We start from the raw sequence: 22,394 nt of genomic DNA, 5'->3' as shown, positions 1-22,394 counted from the left end.
AACGAGTACTGAACCATGAGAGTAAAATTTGGAAATCAGTATTTTCACTGTTTGAGTAGACTGGAATTAAAGTTTTTAGATGTGCAAATGAAATGTCTTTTATTGTGGGGCATCATTCCTTCTGCCTGACTATATAATGAATGCTTGGACATCTCAGGCTCCCTGAAAATCATGCTTGTTGGTGACAGCTGCCCATGTCACTGACTGAAAGGTAGTCATTCTACTGGGCAACCAGCAGTTTCTGTGGGAGGAGAAATGTAATCTTGATTGCTGGTGTAAGAATATCTAATGATATCAAAGGAGGAATAATTAAAAGCAGCCAGTCAGGTAATGTAAACAACCAACAGATTGTAAAATTTCACCTGGTTCTGATATCCTTCAAGGAAGACAGTTTGCCCTCTTTCCTCAGTCTGGCCTACGAGTGAATCCAGACCCATGGTCCTCTTAACCATTCCCTTATTTCAGGGTCAATTAGGGATAGGTAACACACCAAGCTGGTGTCCTTTTATTGAAGAAATGAAAAATATGGCCCCATAACCTTAGCTCATGTGTGAAAAGGCAAATTTGTTTTTGAGCATGGGAAAGAGAAAATATTACAAATTTGCCAGTTGATGTTCACACCACACTGATATAAATTATCACAGAAAGTAACAAGAATAAGATTTGTGAAGCCAAACTGAATTCCAGTTATAAAGATGTTTGAAAAGAGAATCCATGCAGTAAATCAAAAGATTTCCTTGTACAAGATTGGAAATTGGGATGTCTTTTTTTAATACTTCCAGATTTAAACAACAAAAGGGAAATGCTGGAGCAAGTCAAAATCTGAAGCGGTTACTGCAGTACTGTGAAGATGTCTACCTGTTTTATAAAATGGCTTATGAACACAATTTCACAGACATAGCAAACAAGCTCCTTAAAGAACCCCAGACAAGATGTTACCTAAAAGACATGATTGCCAGCTAAGTATTTATGCTCTTAAGTTTTCAGTTTGGGTTGAAGCTCAATACATATAAAAAGTCTGTTCAGATTGTAAAAAAATGTAATTATGTAAATATGTTTCGCTTTTGAGTTGACCAATATTTCACTGGTAGACACAAAAAGCTGGAGTAACTCAGCGAGACAGGCAGCATCTCTGGAGAAGGAATGGGTGGCGTTTCCGGTTGAGACACTTTTTCAGACCTTCTCTCCAGAGATGCTGCCTGTCCCGCTGAGTTACTCCAGCATTTTGTGTCTATATCTTCGGTTTAAACCAGCAGCTGCAGTTCCTTCTTACACATTAAATATAATTCACTGGTGTTTAGTACAACGCTTATTTACATTCAGACTAAAAACAACTATTTCTTGGTAAATTAATAGCACGGACCCAGTGTATATATACAGCTGCTACTTGGAAATAGCAGTTGAGCAAAGTGCAGTACAGGGTAGTTTCTGAATGGTATTAGAGTGGTACCATGCATTTATCCTTCAAATGTAAATTACAGCCCAAGAACATGCTGACACTGAATACAGTGGCTGAAATAAAACGATTAATGCATTTTTTTAAAATATGTTTTTGCTGCCTGCATCCATTCACAGGTCTGTAACAACTGCACTGAATACTCAGAAAGTAGCCATAACTACCAACTTCTAGCACATGGTCAGAATGCATGGTTTAAGATTACTGAAGCTTGTATGACAGTAATACAAACCTCTCATAGTAGCACCATCTCATCTATACATATCTAGGCTAGGGTCTGGACAACAAAGGCAGGCAGAAGGACCCATGGGATTTGAACCTTCTACCAGCAGGATGTTCAATGAATTGGGCTGCCAATTTTATGTGACAGATAAAGCATGGTTGGGAAAGGTTTCTTTAATTGTACACAGCCCCTGCCAGGGTGGTGTCAAGCAGGCTTTTACAGGCTATAATTTACAAGAATACAAGGAAAGTAGTACAGTGGAAGAAAATGGGATTGACCTACCTACAGCTGGTACAGACTTGTGGCGGCTGAATGGCCATTTAACCATACTATTATCACTAGCAGTTTCAGATCAAGCATTGAAGTAATGATAATTCAATATAGTGTCTTGGATGGCCACTTGTTCTCCTGGAGGTAAATAATTAGCAGTTAATATCCCATATATAAGGCAAAACCATCCTAGTATAGTACAATTCTGATCTCACAGGAGTGAAATCAAAGATGGGTAAAATTAGAAAAGCAGTCCTCTTTAAATAAAAAAGTTATAACAAATGGGAATGTATGCTGCAATCTTTGTAAAGCACAACCAGATCTGGTTTATATTTTCTGAAGGGCACGAGAAACAATGCAGAAAATGATATTATATTCATTTATTTTCCTGAAACATAGCAAGTGTCCAATTATGTTTACATGTAGTAAAGCCTTCCTGACTAATCAACAACAGATAAGATTAATGTAAAAATAAATTACTCATCTGTTGTACTGTTCAATGGATAGTGGGAAGTTATGTTTTGTATAATAAATTTGGGACAGGTAGAGAGGTCAATACAAGAGCTACTGTTAGCTGTTTGTGTTCACGACTGCAAAATGCAACTATTGCTAATTAAAATAATACCAAGGGACTTTGAAAATAATGCATAATTTCCCATTACTAAGAAATTATACTGGGTTGCAAAAGCACCTCATGATCATTGTAGAATATTTGTAAAGTGCAGTTAAAATGAATAAACTGAACATTTACTGCACTGATGTCACTTTATACACACTTCCAACCCATTACAAAAGGCCGGCCAGAGTTACAGCTAGTAAGCAGCACATGCCTTCAACACTGTGCAAGAGAGTTTATCCCACAACTCTAGCGGAATATGTAAAAATAAAGGCCACATTTCACACTGCAGCATTTTCATTGAAGTTTCTGCATTCAGTTCCATTAGTGCAAGTCGCTGGCATGAAGAGTAATTTCCCCTATTGTTAGCATCTTTGATTCAAAACCCTTTCACAAGGGTCTACTTTCTGCTATCTCATGCTTTCAACAAAAATGCTTAAAGTCAAATGCCAGGTCTCTGATAGGACCAATTAAATAGGCAGCATTGAAACATTCAAGGCTCAGTAAGTTTCCCTGACTTGCCTAAAGCCAGACTTCAAAGTATAATCCCATTAAAAAAAAGTGGCATCAGTCCAGTTTGTCAACCAGTCAGTCATTCCTCGCCAGCAAGCTGCCAGCAAAGTGGGCGTTGTTGCAACTAGATTTTGTACACACCAGTCATACATTAAGTGAGAACACCTAGCCCAATGGATTAACTCTCCCCATAACCCTAGCCACACAATATTTTACCCCTGAAATAAGAGCATGGGTTTTATATAGCATCTCTCACAAACTCAAGATGGAACAAGGTGCTTTACAGCCAATTAAGTACTCTTTGTAGTCACTGTTTTAATGCAAGAAATGCAGCAGTTAATCTGTAACCGGCAAGCTCCCACAAAACAGTAATTTGATGAAAAGATCATTATTTTAAAGCGATGGTGGAAGAGCAAAGAGAGTAAATGGAAATGTTATTTTCTTTAGTCTTCAGTTTCCCAAGGGGGCGGGACAAAAAAAAAGCAACACAATAAGGAGACCACATGGCTCTTGCCTATTAGCCCAATTCAGAGTAAGCATTGAGGGCATGTTCTCTTAAGGCAGACTGACTCGGAAACTAAAAGACACAATGTCAGAAAATCAGGTTCTCTAGTTGGACTGTTTTAGTTTCTGAGAGAGAAAACACTGGCAAAATTTAAGAACTTTTAAAAATAGTAATCTGACTCTGCAATTCTACAGTATCACAATAAACGTGATATTAGGTCAGTTCAGGTCACAATATAGATGCTGAGGCATTGACACTGCAAGGCTCCATATTTTTTTCCAAATATATAGCTCTCTTCCCCACCCACCCCAAATCCATGCAGGTACTTTCTCCACAGTGCTATGTGAGTGTTGTCACTGACAGTAACGATGCGTAATTATGGTACCAGTAGTAAAACCTGTTGATGTTATTATGGGGCATCCAGTGTCCTGGCTAGTTCCATAACAATGCAAAGGTTCTGTGCAGCTCAAGGACAAACCAGCAACAGGAGGTTGTCTACAAAAAACATGCTGGAAGAAGCCTGGGTCACGAGGACAGGATCACATGAAGTCATCGTACTCCTGCGCGTAATCATAGTCATCAAGATCATCTTTCAGGTTTGCCTTAAATCCACCCGCGAGGACAGGGGCCTTTTTCTTCTTCTTGGGTTTGCTTTGCTATAGGGTTGAAACAAAAATAGTCAGCCTTCTTCACCAAAAGATTTGAAAGGAGTTTGTTTGTGTGTAAATCTTCTACAACAACCTGTACCTTCAATATCAAAAAATCTCAAAGTTCTTCATGATTGTGATTGAACAAAAAACTAACATCAAATCAAAGGACAGGTGGCCAAATGCTTTGTGAATTAAGCAAGTCTTAAAGGACATTGGCATTCCAGGTCTAAAGGTTCAGAGTTCATTGTACAAGTACTGATAGTAAACCGAGAAAAATCACTTCAGAATTAATGAAAAGAATTCACAAAAGTCAGTGAACCAGTATTAGTGATAATGCTCCCAAAAATAATTTGTATTACTTTTAAGTTTTTTCTCTGTGACATAGAAAAATAGGTGGAGGTCATTCGGCCCTTCGAGCCAGCACTGCCATTCATTGTGACCATGGCTGATTGTCCCCAATCAATAACCCGTGCCTGCCTTCTCCCCATATCTCTTGATTCCACTAGCCCCTAGAGCTCTATCTAACTCTCTCTTACATCCATCCATTTGGCCTCCACGGCAAGGAATTCCACAAATTCACAACTCTCTGGGTGAAAACGTTTTTTCTCACCTCAGTTTTAAATGGCCTCCCCTTTATTCTAAGACTGTGGCCCCTGGTTCTGGACTCGCCCAACATTGGGAACATTTTTCCTGCATCTAGTTTGTCCAGTTCTTTTATAATTTTATATGTTTCTATAAGATCCATCCCCTCATCCTTCTAAACTCCAGCAAATACAAGCCTAGTCTTTTCAATCTTTCCTCATATGAGTCCCGCCATCCCAGGGATCAATCTCGTGAACCTACGTTGCACTGCCTCAATCACAAGGATGTCCTTCGTCAAATGATCTCATTAAAACGTATACAAAATAAATCAAGATTTATACAAACTAGCACAATATCATTTACTTACAAGTATAAAGTTAAAGCTAGAGGGCATAAATTTAGAGTAAAGCATTAGCGGCTTCACAGGTATCTCAGGCAGAACATTTTCACCCAAGTGGTTGAAATCTGGACACACCACCTAAGTGGGCGATGGAAGCAAGTACTCTCACAGCATTTATCTGGATGAACACTTATAATTCCAAAGGTATAGGCTGCAGACTTTGCTGATCAAACTTTGCCACCCACATGAACAATATTATGGATGCAAGGCGAGTGTTGGTACGGGAATGGTGATAGTGAGTAATGTGCCACTTATAGAGGTGAATTGGATGGAAACATCTCACAGGTGAAATGTTGCCCAGCTTTGGGTTAATGTTTTTTCCAAAATATTGCAATTCCAACATATAGTATTGCTCAGTATTGCATATGGACCAACTAGAATTTTAAGATCAAATGTTTGGCAGGATGTTTATCTTAATCTCTCTGACTTAGTGGTGACTCTACCTAGGCCACACCTACTTTTTGATTGTGACCTGAACAGAGTTCAGAATCTCTGTGCCTCTGTTTATAAACTCAATACTATTGTATCCGCATCTTGGCTCCAATATGAGGTGGGAAAAATTGAGATACCGAGGATCATCTTACCTTTTCTTGTTTAAGTTTTTCAGAACACAGTGACGTCAAAGAGTTGTTCAGCTTTTTCAAGTCGTCAGCTTCCACTGAAAAAAATGTCAGAGCTGAACTCCTGCAACCCCAAACACACATGGGCCCAGTAGTAAACAGCAACATTTTAACACCCAAAAATACTACCCTGGAGATGGAACCCATCAAACAAATGCCTCTGGGCTCTGCATAAACTAAACACGAACAGAATAAAATTCCCGTTTGATTATGCAAGGAATCCTGTATGAAGATTATGTCCAAATTTACCTTGGAGGCGGATCAATTTTTGATAACACAAAAGCTCAATGTTAGACTCTGAAATCCTACAAGACTATTATAAGACCATTCCAGCATGATTAGTAATTTTTGACAATGCCAAAATATATAAACCAACAAAAATGTCTAAACCCACATAATCAACTTACATGAAATGCTAATGTCTCTGAGTAAGGTTTCCAAGAAGTCCACATAATATACAGATTTTTCAAACTGTGTAATCTTTTCCTTCAAAAGTTTCCCAAATTCTGTAAAGTCTTCTCTAGTAGATGGGCACATGGAATCAATTCCAAACTGCATTACATTGTTCATGCCTGGAGGAAGGTAACGTGAAAAAAAATTCTATTACTTTGGACGAGTGTCAAAATTCAAGTTCCTTACACCCCAATGCACTTTTCACAACATAAACAGTCTTTCATGTGATTCAGTAAATGTTATCAATAAGAAAGATAAAAATCAGCGATAGAGTTAAGATGTTCCTACAGTAGAGAGGCAAAATTCTGCAGCAAAGACTTTATGCACCTCTCCCCCTAGGTAATGCATTATCAAAGTCCTCCTCGCAATTCTTGGTTTTCCACACAACATACCTTAGGTGTAAGGCAGTCCCCAGGTTACCTAGCTTGATAACTTCAACTGCAAACATTAGATGTTTTCTCAGTTCCAGTGATTCAGGGCTACAGACCAGGTGTAACTCCCTCATTAGCAGGGGAAAAAAGGAGACCAAGACCAATCATGGCTTCAGGGCATACTAAAATATTTACTTCCAATTGTTTATTTGTAGAGCACAGCATCCAGTAGGCAAAGTCTCAAAAACAACAATTTATAAATCAAATGTGTTATTTTTGTTGCTCACTGGTAGATACATATTTGCCAGGGCTCAGGAAAACTGCTCTATCTTCCTCAAGTTCATCTTTCTTCCCATAACATGGAGATTTACTTTATTGTTTAGTTTAGATATACAGTATAGGAACAGGCTCATTGGCCCAACAAGTCTACACCTACGTGCACACTCGTTCCACTATCCACTCTCTCATCCACTCCCTGCACATTAAGGGCAATTTTACAGAGCCAATTAAGCTACACACTCACCTTTGAGATGTGGAAGGGAACGAGCACCTGGAGGAAACGCACGTGGTCACTCCATAGAGAGATTCCACATAATGCCAGAGGTCAGGAATGAACCAGGTCTCTGATACTGTGAAGCAGCAGCTATACCAGCTGTGCCACTCTTTCTACTAAAAACATATTCTACTAAATTGCTTGGAAGATGAAGATTCAACTAGAGGACATTTTATTATGATATGGAACATTAGAGAGTCAGCACCAAAACTGGGTTCACAATGAGCAAGAATCAGTCATATTATTAACTAGGTCTTTATTTTGGACTACACCCCAATATTGGCATTACTGCTTGGAAACAGTTACAATCCTAACTCAAAACAATGACATTCCATACATCTCTTAAGATTTTTCTGCTTCATAAGACGCCTTCACAATTTCATCAAAACAAAAAAACACTTAATTACAAATTATTTAAAATTTTGCCATATAGAAAATCAATTATTTGCAAGGAGGATGCAGCTGACAGCAAGACATGTAACATTTATCTGGAGTATTACAAGAATGTTTCAGTTTGTATTCAATGCTCCACCTTGTATTCAATGCTCTGTATTCCTTAGTCAATTCCAAAAAAACGTCTTTCTCAGTCTTCACACAACGATGAGCAATGAGGAAGCCGAGAGACAGGGATACAAGACCATGAGACAGGAGCAAAATTGATCACTCTCCCAACCTGTCCAAGTTCTTCAGCAGTCTATCTGCTACCTTAACACTGCTTGCCCTTCCAACTATCTTTGTATCATCTGCAAACATGGCCACAAAGCCATCAATTTCCTCATTCAGATCATTAGTTGGCGGCGCGACTCACCCGTTGCAGCGGCCCCTACAGCCTGTCTGTCTTTTTTTTTTTTTTATTTTTTGTCTAGTTAAATGTAGTTTTTGTGTTTTTTAATAGTATTTTTAAATGTGTAAATGTGGGGGGCGGGGGGGGGGAGGGGGAAACTGTTTTAAATCTCTTCCCTGTCCGGGAGACCCGACTTTTTCCCTGTCGGGTCTCGGCTGTCGTTGGGGCCTAGCACCGTGGAGCGGCCTCCAGCCTGAACGACCCGGGGGCTCGGGAGACTGCGGAGCTGCGGATCTGCGGACTCACCATCGTCGGGGGTGGCCGGCCTCGGAGCGTGGGGAGCGGCGGTGACTCGCTGCTGCGACTCGACTCCTGGGGCTCGGAGGCTCCAGCAACGCAGCCGCAGGTCCGGTGGACTGGGACATCGGGAGCTCGCGGGTCTGGGAGGAGAGAGAGAGACCGCTTCCCGGAACTCCCGCAACGCGACTTCTCCAGCCGGTGTCACGGGGTTGGAACAACCCGGACCGGGACAGTACATCACCCGGCGCGGCTTCATGGCCGTGGGACTCACCATCGCCCGTGGGGGTTCCAACCTTGGACTTTCAGACCGGGAGCGGGGCCGTAAATCGCCCCGCGCGGCCTAAAATGGCCTTGGGACTTATCATCACCCGCCTGGGGCTTGGACATCGGGACAGACACGGAGAACAGGGGAGAGAAAAGACTTGCCTTCCATCACAGTGGCTTCACTGTGATGGATGTTTGTGTGAATTTAATTATGTATATGTCTGTAAGACAGTGTCTTTGTTTGTATGGCTGTGGAAACAACATTTCGTTTGAGTCTCACTGGGGCTCAAATGATAATAAATTTGTATTGTATTGTAATTTACAAATTAAAGAGTAGCGTATCCAACACTAACCCTTGCTGAACCTCATTAAGTCACTGACAGCCAACCAGAAAAGGCCCCCTTTATTTCCACTGACAATCTCTGTCCATGCTAGAACCTTGCCTCTACTACCATGGGCTCCTATCTTATTACAAGCCTCACATGCGGAACCTAAACATAGGGCTTCTAAAATATGCCCTCCGGGAGAGTAGGATAAGATGAAGTGGAGCAGTTAATCTATACAGCTTTTCATCAATGTTTTCAGATCAATTGAAGATTATCAACACCACTTGATTTAATCATTGACACTCTTATTGAAGTCCTGCACCCTCAGCCACAATCAATTCAATTCAAGGGTACTTTACACCACTCACTGCAACAAGCAGCGAAGGAGCCTAAAGCACAATTCTCCTCCCAGCCAGACTGTCCACACACGACCTCAACCCTCACTGGGAAATAATGGCACAAACCTACAAGCCACAACACATAACAAAATAATGTAAAAAATCCTCCCACGTGCAATCTAGAGCACAATAAAAAAACTATCTCAAAGAGGAATCTGAATGCAGTCAACTGATTGGAACTGGCTAATTTTCATTTGCAGTGGGTAATGATGTAACACCTATTGTTACATTTTGAAAATTTATGGTAAACTGGAGTAGGAACTAATGGCCAATTCCCACCAGTGTAATACAAGTATGAAGCTAAATTCTGAACTCTTAAGTCATCCATTAGTTGCCAATATTAATCCCTCAACTGATTGCCCAGATGGTTTATACCTGTGAGCATTGAAATTGGAGATCGGTTTCGAGCAGTAGAACGACTTATGGTGGTGCACAAGAGCCCAGAATGTAATATTACATAAAACAAAGCTCAAAGTGAGCACACACCAGTCATACAATGTGGCTCACTGTCCTTTCTGAATTAACCAATGGTCAATATACCAAGAAAATAGGTGATATTTTCACTTCAGGAATTTAAAGAATTACAAAGAAGAGAGTTTGTTTCAAGAACTAATCTGGCTCCCATTATTCCTTCCACTTTGTCTTTTAGACATTCCTTGGTATAGCTGTCAAATATCAAGGCGAGCTTTGTGCTCCCCACAATTCCCATGGAAATGTTGCGAAATTACTGAAATGTCAAAGGCCATATTACCTCTTCTGCAAATGACCTGGCCTCAATTCCTGATCTTTAAACCTCTATTTTTAATGTCCTTATGTCTGTCTAGATTGAAGCTTTAATTTAAAAGCAATAAAAATATTTTCCCACTAATCTCATTAATTTTCATAGCAAAGCTTGTCAGTCTTTTTTTTTAAAACCATCTCAGCACAAATATCAACAGCACAGATAACCCTTATTCATAATTTTCAACTAGGAAGGCACCAACATTTGGTGTCTACTCCCATGGACTCTAGAAATGCCACAACACCTTGGGTCATCATAGCTGAAACATGTTTATATATCCTTCCAACAATCTGGAATGGAAAGGAAAACATAAAATAATCAGGAGCTTTTGGTAATATTTTCCACCAATAGTATTGCTAAGCCAATCATGTCACATTCTGAGAAAGCACCCAATTAATTGCTGTAATTTCTACATGGTGAAACCAAAATAAAAATTGTCAGATTTTATTAAAGGCAATGTGCACTTTAACCACGTGATTTTTTTATATTACAAATCTCAAAATGTAGAGTACAGAGGCAAATAAATGAGTGATGGGTCTTTACCCCAAACATTATGGAGGGCACTGTAGCTGCAGCACTCTACACTGGAATTTGCACAGAATGTGAATAAACTTTCAAAATGGATTTAAATAGCAATTCGAGAACTGTAGCAAAAGTTCCAGGCTTTATTGTAAGTGTTGTGATCCTTCACCTTTCAGAAAGACCTCCAAACTAATTCTGAAAAACAGCTAACTATTCTGGACATACGTAAATATCTGCTGACTTCAGAAAATGCAGAAAGTGCGACACTGAATGTTAAAGGCAAGGTCTTCTATTTTAAAATGTGCTTAAATGATTGAATGGAGTGCAGCTAGATAACTATGGACCAGAAAAATCAGAACGGGCAGATCCTGCTGTGCTTATGAAATGGCATTGCTCACATGAGGTAAAAGCAATAGAAAATCATTGTTTCTGCATATTGAACCACTCAAAAGTCCAAGTCTAAGACTAAATGCAAACAGAAATAATAAAATGTCCTGGCTTCAAACATCCATGCAGCTTTAGCCGTGGCGTTTCAGCCCCATCTATAGCAAAAAAACAGAACTGCACCAAGTTTTACTCCAATTGCTTCTCTAAATTTCTTGATCATCATCCTCCCAGGAGGCTATTCAATGCATTGCATCTGTGCCAGTTCTTTAAAAGTCATTTAAATAGTTCCACGGCCTGTCCCTTATTCCAAAACCTTCCAAATTTATTTCACAGCTTAAATTTAAATGTGCAATTAACATGAGAGCCAGTGGAAGAATGTCAAGTGATCATCATGATGATGGGAGTAAATTTCTGCTCTGGGATCCACCAAGACAATCTGTTCTCAGCCAATTAGCTGTTCTTTCTAACACTCTTCAGTAGGTGGAAAGCTTTGTTAATTAATTTTTCCATTTTGTGGGCTGCTCTTCAGCTGCAAAGTCCTCCACATCCATCAAATATGGGAAACACTATCAGAATAGCTCCACAAGGATTGCAGTAGTTCCAGGTAGCAGCTCACACATAAATTCCCAGGGACAATTATGGATGGGCAGCAAACCCCAGCCACGCCAGAGATATCGGTCTCTCACAAATGAAAACAGGTAAGGCACTTCCACTGCAAATTAGTCGGCTTAATTTCAATAACAGCCCATTGATAAAATCTCTTAATTACCTGGCTAACATTAGTTAATTTCATGTTGACCAGGGATTAATGTTGGGAAGTTCTTGGTCAGTTTAGCTCAGTTAAACAAAACAGCCTTCAGACTCACACTTTCTGGAACTGTTCACAATACTTTGCCACAGAGCATGAAAAACAAGGTGATTGTGCCCAGGGGAGTTCCAGCAGCTATTTACTGAAAATCAATTGAGATCAGAGCCCAATAATTTCAGAAAACGTTGGGCACACATGCAGTGCCACACTATCACCTTGGATACTCTATCAACAAGAAACTATCCAAATAATGCTATATCCGAATTTAACTTAAAGAACATTCATTGCCAGCTTACCAAATGTGTCCTTCGCAACTTCCAAGTCTGCCTGCTCCTGTAGCTTCGCTAGTCGAAGTTTCTCTGCTAGTTGTTCCTCTGTCGAGAGCTCTGCAGGTTCCTGCGCTTTTAACGACTTAAAAGAAATGTTAGACTGCTGCAGTATGACGTGCCTACAGTACCTCTCAGTAACATCAAAATACCACACCTGTAAATTTTTACTTTTCCTATTCCTCATTATTTCACAAATTCTATATTAATTTATTCTCAAGACATCATATTGCCTATTCCTAACTAGGTTAAGGAGGAAATGGACCACCTTCCTGAACTGCCTAAGGTCTAAACAATGCAATGTTATGCCAGGGGCAGTTAAGAGTCAACCATGTTGATGTTGAGCTGGAGTTGCATACAGATCTTTACTGGGCAACCTCCTAAAGAACATGAGTAAATCAGCTAGGTTTTGGAACAATCCATCACCTTCAGTCACTTTGAGAACTGCTTTATAATTAATTTGTACCAAGTTGTCAAACTGCCACACTGTGATTTGAATTCACATTCAGTAACTTCTAGTCTACTAGAAAAGGCGGCTCAGAAAGGTGTGTACCAATTTTCCTGGGGTGAATCATCTTCCTTATTGGTGAGTATGGGCTTTTGATTCATTGAGATAGGGAATTCATGAAAATGCCATAAAACTCCTTGTGCAACAACTCCTATCCAAGCAGTGATCCAATCAAACCGAATACCAAATAATCCAAGGACTGAATGCAGAAGAGAGCATGTCTAGTCAGCTGTGTTAAAAACCATGCCACTCCTTAATGGATTGTTCCATTAGAAATCCCCATGTTCACCAGCATCAGAGATAATGGTGCAACATGTTTGCATTCACCGTCTGTGTTAAAAATGTGAGAGCAAATTTTAAAGAAATATAATGAGCCAATGAATGATCTTAAAACAGGGATTGAGTTGTGACTTTGAAGTCTGACATAAATACCAATATGTGGGATGTTTGCCTGAGGTCAGATAACATATCATCCTTATAAAAACAAATGTAAAACAAAATAATACTGGCAGAAATGTGATATAACAAACCACCCATTCTTCTCAAATGCCACCTTTTACTTCTTCAATAAGATTACAATGAATATTTACTGTTGCAGTTAAAACTCCTTTTGCATTTCCAATTTTCCAAGGGAGGGTTCAACAGAAGTGTACATCCTGACTGCTTTGTGTTTAGCCCTGAATTTAGGTCAATGCTGAATGCTAGAGCATTTCACTGTCACATTTATAATTTATAATGGCATTCAATTCCCCAGCAAGGGCCCTCTACTGGCTGAAAAGATGCTCGCAGGAATTTCCCCATGAAAAGAAGCAACTTACATTTTTTAGAGCTGCGATTTTCTTCTTCAGTTGCTTCTCTTTTTCCTCTTTCTCTTTAATCCTGTCACTTAATTTCTTCTTTTCTGAAACCTTGCCTTCTGTATTAAAAATTCCAGAAAGATCAGCACCCCAGCTGGTGACATGGTTTATATCATTTTATCAGTTATAAGTAAAAATGATACATTAGTTGTGCCATTTCGATCTGACCTGCAATATCCAACGTAATGTTTTCATTTGTCTGATGTGGGTTTAGTGGATGGAGTTCTATTTCCATTTTTTATTTAGGTTTTGGTTTATTTGTCACGTGTATCAATGTATAGTGAAAAGCTTCCTTTTGCATCTATCATCAAATCAGATAACATTATACATAAATAGAATCAAGCCAAACAATATACATAAATACAATCAAGCCAAACAAAAAGTAAATGAGTAGTGATGGGAAAGATATAAAGTGCAGAAATATAATTATCATTGTAGAGCATCAGTTTCAGAGTCGAAGTCCAATGTCCACAATGAGATAGAAGGGAATAGAACTGTACCCTAGCTTATGGAAGGCTCATTAAAAGGGGAAGCATCGAAAACAGCATCTAATAAGTAAGATAGTAAGAGTTGAGAGTCAGCTTGCTCCTGCTAGATAACCTTAAAGGATATTGAAGGTTTGTTCATGGGAAGCACATGTCAAGAGTAGCAAATTGATATTGAAAATTTGAAGTTTATAGGAGAGAACTTTAACAAAGACAGACTCTGACAGAGATATATTGTATATTTATTAGCCATTGGTGAGGTACGAGAAGATTGGAGGTAGTTGTTCCAAAGGGGCAGTACGGACAAGCCAAGAAACTATTGCCTGGAGCTCTTACATTAGTAGCAGGAAAGTTGTTGGAGAAGATTCCAAGGTAGAGAATAAAAGTTAACTTGGAAAGGCTGTGACTAATTAGGAGTTCAATGTGGTTTTGTGAAGAGGTGGATGGTGGCTATGCTTTACAGCATAGGACAAGACATTGAGTATGAGAGTTGGTTCATTATGTTGCAACATCGTTCAGGCATAAAACATAGAACAGTACAGCACAAGAACAGGCCCTTTGGTCCAGTGTCTGTGCCAAACATAATGCTAAGACCATCACTTAACCAAGCACAGGCTTGGCGATCATTTCACTGAACACCTCCACTCAGTCTGCCTTTCTGTCCTGGGCCTCCTGCATTGTCAGAGTGAGGCTCAGTGCAAATTGGAGGAACAACACCCCATATTTCGCTTGCGTAGCTTACACCCCTGCGGTATGAACATTGACTTTTCTAACTTCAAATAGCCCTTGTTTTCCCCTCTCTCCACCTTCCCCTTCCCAGTTCTCCCACCAATCTTACTGTCTCTGACTACATTCTATCTCTGTCCCGCCCACTCCCGACACCAGTCTGAAGAAGGGTCTCAACCCAAAATGTCACCCATTCCTTCTCTCCAGCGATGCTGCCTGTCACGCTGAGTTACTCAAGCATGTTATGTCTACCATCACCTATCTACCTGCACATAACCCATATCACTCCATCCCCTGCATATCCATATGCCTTTCGAAAAGTATTTTAAATACCACCAATATATCTGCTTTAACCACCTTTAACTGTAGCGTCTCCACCCTCTGTAAAAAAACGTCCCTCACATCTCTTTTAAACTTAGCCCCAATCACCTTAAAGCTATTTCCTGTAGTATTTAATTTTTCCATCCTGGGAAAAAGATTCTGACTGCCTATCTTATTTATGCCTCTCATATTTTTATTTATTTCTATCATGAATCACAGGTCATCTACTGTACCCATTGTTCAAGATGTGGACTCTTGTACATCGGTGAGACCAAACGTAGACTGGGCAATCGTTTCGCTGAACACCTTTGCTCAGTCCACCTGGATCAACCTGATCTCCCAGTTGCTAAACACATCAATTCTCCTTCCCATTCCAACACTGCCCTTTCTATCCTAGGTCTTCTCCATTGTCAGAGTGAGGCTAAACGCACATTTGAGGAACAGCATCTCATATTTTGCTTGGGCAGGTTACAGCCCAGTGGTATGAATTTGATTTCTCTAACTTCAGGTAACCCCGGCATTCCCGCTCTCCATCCTTCTCCCACCCGTCACACCAGTTTCTCGTTTTCACCCAACGAACAGCCTATATTTGCACGTTTCGTTTATCATCGTTACTTTTTTGCATATATTTCATTCTTTATCTCTACATCAGCATCTACATTCCTTTCCCCTTACTAGTCTGAAGAAGGGTCTCGACCCATAAACGTCACCCATTCCTTCTCTCGAGAGATGCTGCCTCACTCGCTGAGTTGCTACAGTTTTTTGTGTCTCTCTTAGAATTATAAAGCAATCTTAATTTTTACCTGTCTTAACTGACTTCTTTTCGTCGTCATCATCCCAATTGTCCTATGGAAACAAAGACAATTTAAATGACCATTTGTTGATGCAACACCTTCCATCTATAAATGTAGCAATTCTCCCAAATGTTCCACTGAAGGTGTAACAAGTAAAATGAGATTAATCCACACCAAAACTACCCCAAAAGAAATTTAATTTAGGGTTTTGTTCCCTCTTTTTCTACAGAGTAAATATCTTTGTGAAAACGTATCCTATGAAATTCAGCGGGTGAGGCAGCATCTATGGAACGAAGGAATAGGTGACGTTTCGGGTCGAGCCCCTTCTTCAGACTGATGTCGGGGCGGGGCGGGAAAAAGAAAGGAAGAGGTGGAGACAGTAGGCTGTGGGAGAGCTGGGAATGGGAGGGAAAGGAGGGAGAAAGCAAGGACTACCTGAAATTGGAGAAGCCAATGTTCATACCGCTGGGGTGTAAACTACCCAAGCGAAATATGAGGTGCTGTTCCTCCAACTTGCGGTGAGCCTCAGTCTGGCCATGGAGAGGTCAAATTCGGAATGGGAGGGGGAGTTGAAGTGCTGAGCCACCGGGAGATCAGGTTGGTTCTTGCGAACTCAGTGGAGGTGTTGTGCGAAGCGATCGCCAAGACTGCGCTTGGTCTCAGCAAGGTTGATCATACGCTGAATAATCCAACCGCATTTTTGTTTGGAAGTGGAAAGAAATCATAGAAATTGCATTCACTGCAACGTGTAAAAAGAGTTGAGATACAGTATTGTAATTTTGCTGCATGTCATTGTGGTACATATCATGTTTTGATTGGTGAATATGTTTAGTTTGTGACTTTATTTGAAGCAGAAATAATATGTGAATGCTTCATTGAGTATAATTCCGACTGGTAACTACGCACTTCGTCCGAGCACATTATCGCACGCGTCATGCAAGCCGTCTTAAATGACCACCTAAACTGTCATTTGGCAACCTAAAAAGCTGCCTAGGTTACCCGGCTGGCATCAGAGAAAAAAAGTTAAGTGAGAGCCCATTTTATACTTCCATTGCCCAATGTCATCCCCTAAAGCAGCTAAACTTTCTTTCTAACAATACTTAAGAAATTAAAAAGTTGAGAACACATTCAAATCTGTAGAGTTGATATTGCGGAGTTGGAATACTAGTCTGTATCAACATCTCCAACATATTATCAGGCAAATATTTGAATTAGGACTCACTAAATTTACAGCTTGCTTTACCAAGCCACACATTTTGCCCTTTGAAAAAATTACCTTTGAACAGTCAAATAAGAAAATGTCAGGCAATTTGCAGCAGAATTTGTTAGAAATTCCTCATGAATGTTATCCATACAGCAAGGAGATGGACACAGTAATTTATTTGCATAATTTATTTGCATAGTTTTGATGAACAATTTGTAATGGAAGCAGCCAAAAGACCTGAAATTTCCTCTCTAGCTTCCCACAGTGTACTCGGATACCTGATCAGGCCCAGGAGATTTGTCTACCATCATATGCATCAGGACCTTCAGCACCTCTTCAACTGTAATACCGATTGCTTTCAAGACACTTCCATTGACTACCCCAAGTTTCCCAGTCCTCATGTGTTTCTCCACAGTAAAAACTGAGGAGAAATATTCATTGAGGACCTTGCCCATCTGCTGTGGAAATTGTAGGAATTCTACAAATTCTTTCTCTTGGGATCTAGTACCAACCTGATTTTCCCAGTCTACTTGCATATTGAAATCCTCCATGACCATTTTAGGTCAGGTCAGGGGGAGTTCCCACCGCCACGGCTATCATGTAATCCCGTGCTACCTGCTCCATGGTCGGATAGTCAGCGTCTAAACCGTCTCCCCCACCTGGTTTGCCAGATGAGGAAGGGGCTGTGGATCCCCAGCAGGACCAAAAACAAGACCTATCAAAGGGCAGATGAGCTCCTAGCGAGCCAACGGCCATCCACACTTCAGTAGAAGTTGTGGCCAATGTCGTACATAGCATTGTAAGGCACCGTGCCCGTTGATGTTTTCAACGATGACCATTGTAACTTTACCTTTTTAACATGGCTTTTCGATCCAAAGATTCCCCCTCTAGCTTCATTCATTAATGCCTTTCACAACACTTTACATGGCTTTGAAAATCTATGTACTGTTTCACATTACATACAAACTGTCATCTAGCAACCCAGATGAAGGGGAATCAAAAACTAGAGATACAAGGTGAGAGGAAAAAGATTTAAAGGAACCTACAGGTAACCATTTTACACAGAGGGTGGTGCATTTATGGAATTAACTGGCAGATAAAGTGTTGAGGAATTTAAAATAAATTTGGACAGCTACATAACAGGAAGAAGTCAGTTAAAGACCAAAAGCAGGCAAAAGGAACTAGCTTACAACCTTGGCATCGATCTGTTGGGCTGAATGGACTGGTTTTGTACTGTATGACTTCATAGAAGTATTATTGCAGAAAGTAATAGAACACTTTGAACCAAAACTGGTCATGTGGCCCAATTTGTCTATGTTGATATCTCTACTCTACACTAGCTTCTCTACATTAGTATATCACTTGATATCTTGCTACTTCCACCTCCGTCAGCTATCCTTTACATAGATCTGTGCCTCAACCATTCCACACGATGGCGATTTCCACGTGTTTAGCATTATCTGACATTTCTCCCAAATTTATCCTGGGATTTTATTAACAATAATGTGTGTTAGAGGGACACATCAAAATAAGATGCCAACAAAATAAAAATCTGAAAACTGCTATCTTCAGAAGCACTTAATGTTTGATATTAGATTACTTACTCCTGTGATATTCATTAACTCAACTTGCTCACAATACTAGTGACAAATATAATTACACAATCCAAATTTTAAAGGATTAAATTTAATAATGCACATCGTTCATAGCTCAAATTAAAATGAAACCAGGTTCTCAAAAAAAAATAATTGACCCGAAACATTAATGCCACATTTCATTCTCCACGGTTGCTGTCCTGCTGACCGTTGCGACCATTTTCCATTCTTACTCAACATTTGCCAGATCCGCTGGACTTTGCTTTATGGCTTGTGATTATTGATTCCTATACTAATTCCAAGATTGCATAATGATAGTAGTAAATACACGCCTTGCTTTTGAAAGATGAAATTCATTGAACAATAACATTTTTTTTTAAATTAACAGTCAGCCAAATGCCTTGTATCAAACTGATGACATAAAGCTCGAATGGTTTGTAATAGTCAGCAGAAGATTAAGGGGTTAATTCAGCATACTAATTTTGCTGACATTTTAAAACTTTTCACCCTTGTTCTTACTTTCGGGACTATCAGGACAGTTTTACAATATGACTACTTGCCAATATTGTTTTACATCGCCAATGTTTTCACTGGATCTACAATAAAGGGAGTTCAGTATTGGGCGTTACTGAATTTTATCAGCATTTTACACATGGCGTAGCCAATTAACCAAAGTTGTCAGAGGACTTAGAGATTGAATGTCTGAACATCCAGTCTGAAGAAGAGTGTGGACCTAAAACCTCCCTCTCCCTCACCCTCTCACGAGGAAGCAGGGGACCAGGTGGGCAATTGGGCCTTGAAGGAATGCAGGAAGCATGGAGAATGGGGAAACCGAGTATTTTCCAATAGATAGAGCAACTTGGCAAGTGGGAGCATCACCTCTAAAGACCTTCCAGAATCCTCTTTAAACACAGGTTGTGTCTATTCGTGTTTCAACTGAACACCAATTTCAAGCAGTTGTCAGGTATGTTTAAAATACTGAGAAGAACAAGAGGGCTTCAATAGAACAATGAGATATTATCTGAAGAAGGGTCTCGACCCGAAACGTTACCCATTCCTTCTCTCCAGAGATGCTACTTGTCCCGCTGAGTTACTCCAGCATTTTGTCTATTTTCATTTTAAACCAGTATCTGCAGTTCTTTCCCCACACAATGGGATATTATCCTCTACTACAGTGTAGGCAGGAGACCCAAAATCTGTGATGTTGTGTATAATAAGTCCACTCTTCATCAACCCCTACTCACCCAAATCAAATAAACTACCAGTAAGCTTTTTGTCCCAATGATCCATACCAACTTTTGGGACGCCATATTAATCCACTTGAATGCATAGAATTCAACACTCCTAGCAACATCTTTGGTGCAAATCAATAGCAAAAGGACCAATCTGAAGTCTACTGACAAACATAATTTTAATTTTTCTCTCTAACATTTCAGAATTAAACATTGCCACAGATAAAGATGCATGGAGAAACCTGAACATTCACCATCTTTTCCACTTTAATTCCCCAGAGCAAGGTTTATGAAGCAAAGCAATGTATTTACCATTACTGATCACAGGGGTATGAAGCCCAATACCATAATATCCAGCAAAGTACCTGTACATAGTTCACCATAACTACAATGTGTATCAGAAGCGGGAGAGTGGGGAACCTTATTGAAAAGCATAGCAAACCAACCACAAAACATTTTCCATAAAGATCACTAAGATATGTGTCCTCCAGTGTAGGATGTTCATGAGTAAATGCTGCCAACGAGCACAATCTAACAGACAGCAATGGTGCAGCTGGTAGAGCTGCTGCCTCACAGCGCATGAGACTCGGGTTCGGTAATGACCTCTGGTGCTATCTGTGTAAAGTTTGCACGCTTTCCCTAGATTGCTTGGGTTTAATCTGTATCTAGGATCTTACTATCACACGTACTGAGAGGTTGGGTGCCGCGTAACACCTCAAACATTTCATTGCTTGAGGAGGAAACACAAGTACATTTGATACACTGTATGAGAATATATTGAGTTAATGGTTCAGCCAATTCAGGGAATTGTAATTACCTCATATACTGTGAATAAAGTTTATTTTTGAGAAGCAAATGCAATAACGTATTCAGAAGAAGACACAGGGTACTGGAATAGCTCAGCGGGTTAAGCAGCATCTTAGGCCAACTGGGATAGGCGATGTTTCAGGTCGGGACCCTTCTTCAAACCGATAGTAGGGGTGGGAAAATAAAGCTGTACGAGAGTAGAGGCGGGACAAAGCACAGCAGGGAATAGGCCAAAACAAGTATGAAGTGTTATTTAGAGACAGAGTGAGGGTATGCTGGTGCCAGCATATAGCCACTTATGTTGTAAACCAGCATCTGCAGTTCCTGGTTTCTAACTTCTATTCAGTGTTAACAAATGAGGGAAATTTTGACCTCAGGGGAAACTAAAGATAGAAAGAACAGGATACTGGGATTGGGAGGTGCAGGACACATCTGAAGTATTGTGCCGAAGGGCCTGTTTCGGAGCTGTATGACTCGATTAAACCCAGCTAAGAAACCAGGAGCACTTGTGGGTATTAGGCCAGAAATTAACGAGGCAAATATTACCAAGGATGAGGCCAAAAAGAAACCGGAACCCAATTATGGAGGCGAGGATGGGCAACTTGGGCAAGCGGGGCGAACACATGACGTGTACATAACTCCAGGGTGAATGCTGGCACTTTCCCCCAGGCTGGTTGTTCCCTCCACACCCTGATACACACCCCACACCCACAAGATAAACGTGGTGGAGGGGGCAGCCCGTGGAGTGGCCGAGCCAGCGGCTCCAGCAGTTTCTACCCCACGCCGAGGAGCCTGTGCCCGGCGCGGTCTGGCCGCTCGGCCCGTCCTTTACCTTCACGTCCTCCTCCTCGTCCTCGCCTTCCCATTTGTCCAAGATCACCGGCTTCGTCTCCGACTCCTCCGGCGTTCCGAAGTCCACAGTGTCTGCAAGAGATGGAAGCCGCCGGTTAACGAGAGGACAGACCGTGAGGGGGAGGGGAGGGGGTCGCCACTCGCCACCCACCCGGCCGGCCTTCAGCCCGGGCCCTGTCCCTAATCCCGCGCTCACCCCAGTCGTCAGGCTCCGCCATCGCCGCCCGCCCGCCTGCTCGGTCACGCCGTGGGATTGTGGGATACTGGAGGTCCGGGTATTGTGGGAAACCGGAGGTCTGAGTTGGGAGGACCTCGTTCTGCAACACCGACCCACATGGCAGCTGCTGCACGTAAACGTCCCTTCGGCCCATCGCGTCCATGCCGACCCTTTTCGCCATCTGCACTACCTGCATTGCGTCCGTGTCCTTCTATCATTTTTGAGTAAAACACGGGCTGCTGGAGGCACTCAGCGGATCAGGTAGTATCTAACAACATTGTACATACAGAGCAGGGAGTGGCCCTTGCTTCAACCCACATAATCCGAACACAATCTCCTACAGAATATAGATCCCGACACAAAACGTTGTCTGCCCATTTTCTCCCACAATCGCTACTCGACCTGCTGCGTTTCTCCAGTAGACTTCACTTAAAAAAGGTTCAGTGTGTATATATACACATACACAATAAACAAACAATTATAGTGCAATAATAAGTCTATTGTAGTTCAGACCTTGTTTGTTGTGTTTAATCGCCTGAAGGCTGAAGGGAAGAAGCTGTTCCTGAACCTGGACAGTAGACAATAGGTGCAGGAGTAGGCCATTCGGCCCTTCGAGTCAGCATCGCCATTCAATGTGATCATGGCTGATCATCCCCAATCAGTACCCCGTTCCTGCCTTCTCCCCATA

At 41.0% G+C, this 22,394-nt stretch overlaps 2 protein-coding genes across 3 annotated transcripts in view; one reads left to right on the top strand and one right to left on the bottom strand.

The window, feature by feature from the left end:
* spg11 (SPG11 vesicle trafficking associated, spatacsin) overlaps nt 1-2,983 on the top strand; it is a 101,922-nt gene extending 98,939 nt beyond the window's left edge. For both annotated transcript variants that reach the window (XM_055661384.1, XM_055661383.1), the window contains exon 40: nt 783-2,983. In XM_055661384.1, the coding sequence (XP_055517359.1) occupies nt 783-963 (181 nt within the window). In that variant the 3' untranslated portion in view covers nt 964-2,983. The remainder of the gene's footprint in view (nt 1-782) is intronic.
* On the bottom strand, nt 2,315-21,869 carry LOC129712719 (eukaryotic translation initiation factor 3 subunit J-like). The gene is made up of 8 exons (XM_055661385.1): nt 21,686-21,869; nt 21,470-21,561; nt 15,809-15,851; nt 13,435-13,532; nt 12,079-12,193; nt 6,243-6,407; nt 5,800-5,873; nt 2,315-4,239 (listed from the first exon to the last, which is right to left on the bottom strand). Exons 1-8 carry the CDS (start codon nt 21,867-21,869, stop codon nt 4,123-4,125), a joined length of 888 nt encoding a protein of 295 aa, XP_055517360.1. The 3' UTR covers nt 2,315-4,122.
* Nucleotides 21,870-22,394: the final 525 nt, after the last annotated feature.

This window comes from Leucoraja erinacea, chromosome 33 (genome assembly GCF_028641065.1).
Source record: "Leucoraja erinacea ecotype New England chromosome 33, Leri_hhj_1, whole genome shotgun sequence".
In the NCBI taxonomy this organism is placed as follows: Eukaryota; Metazoa; Chordata; class Chondrichthyes; order Rajiformes; family Rajidae; genus Leucoraja; species Leucoraja erinaceus.
The sequence above is the reverse complement of the archived record's forward strand: the minus strand, read 5'-3'. Positions and strand labels throughout refer to the sequence as shown.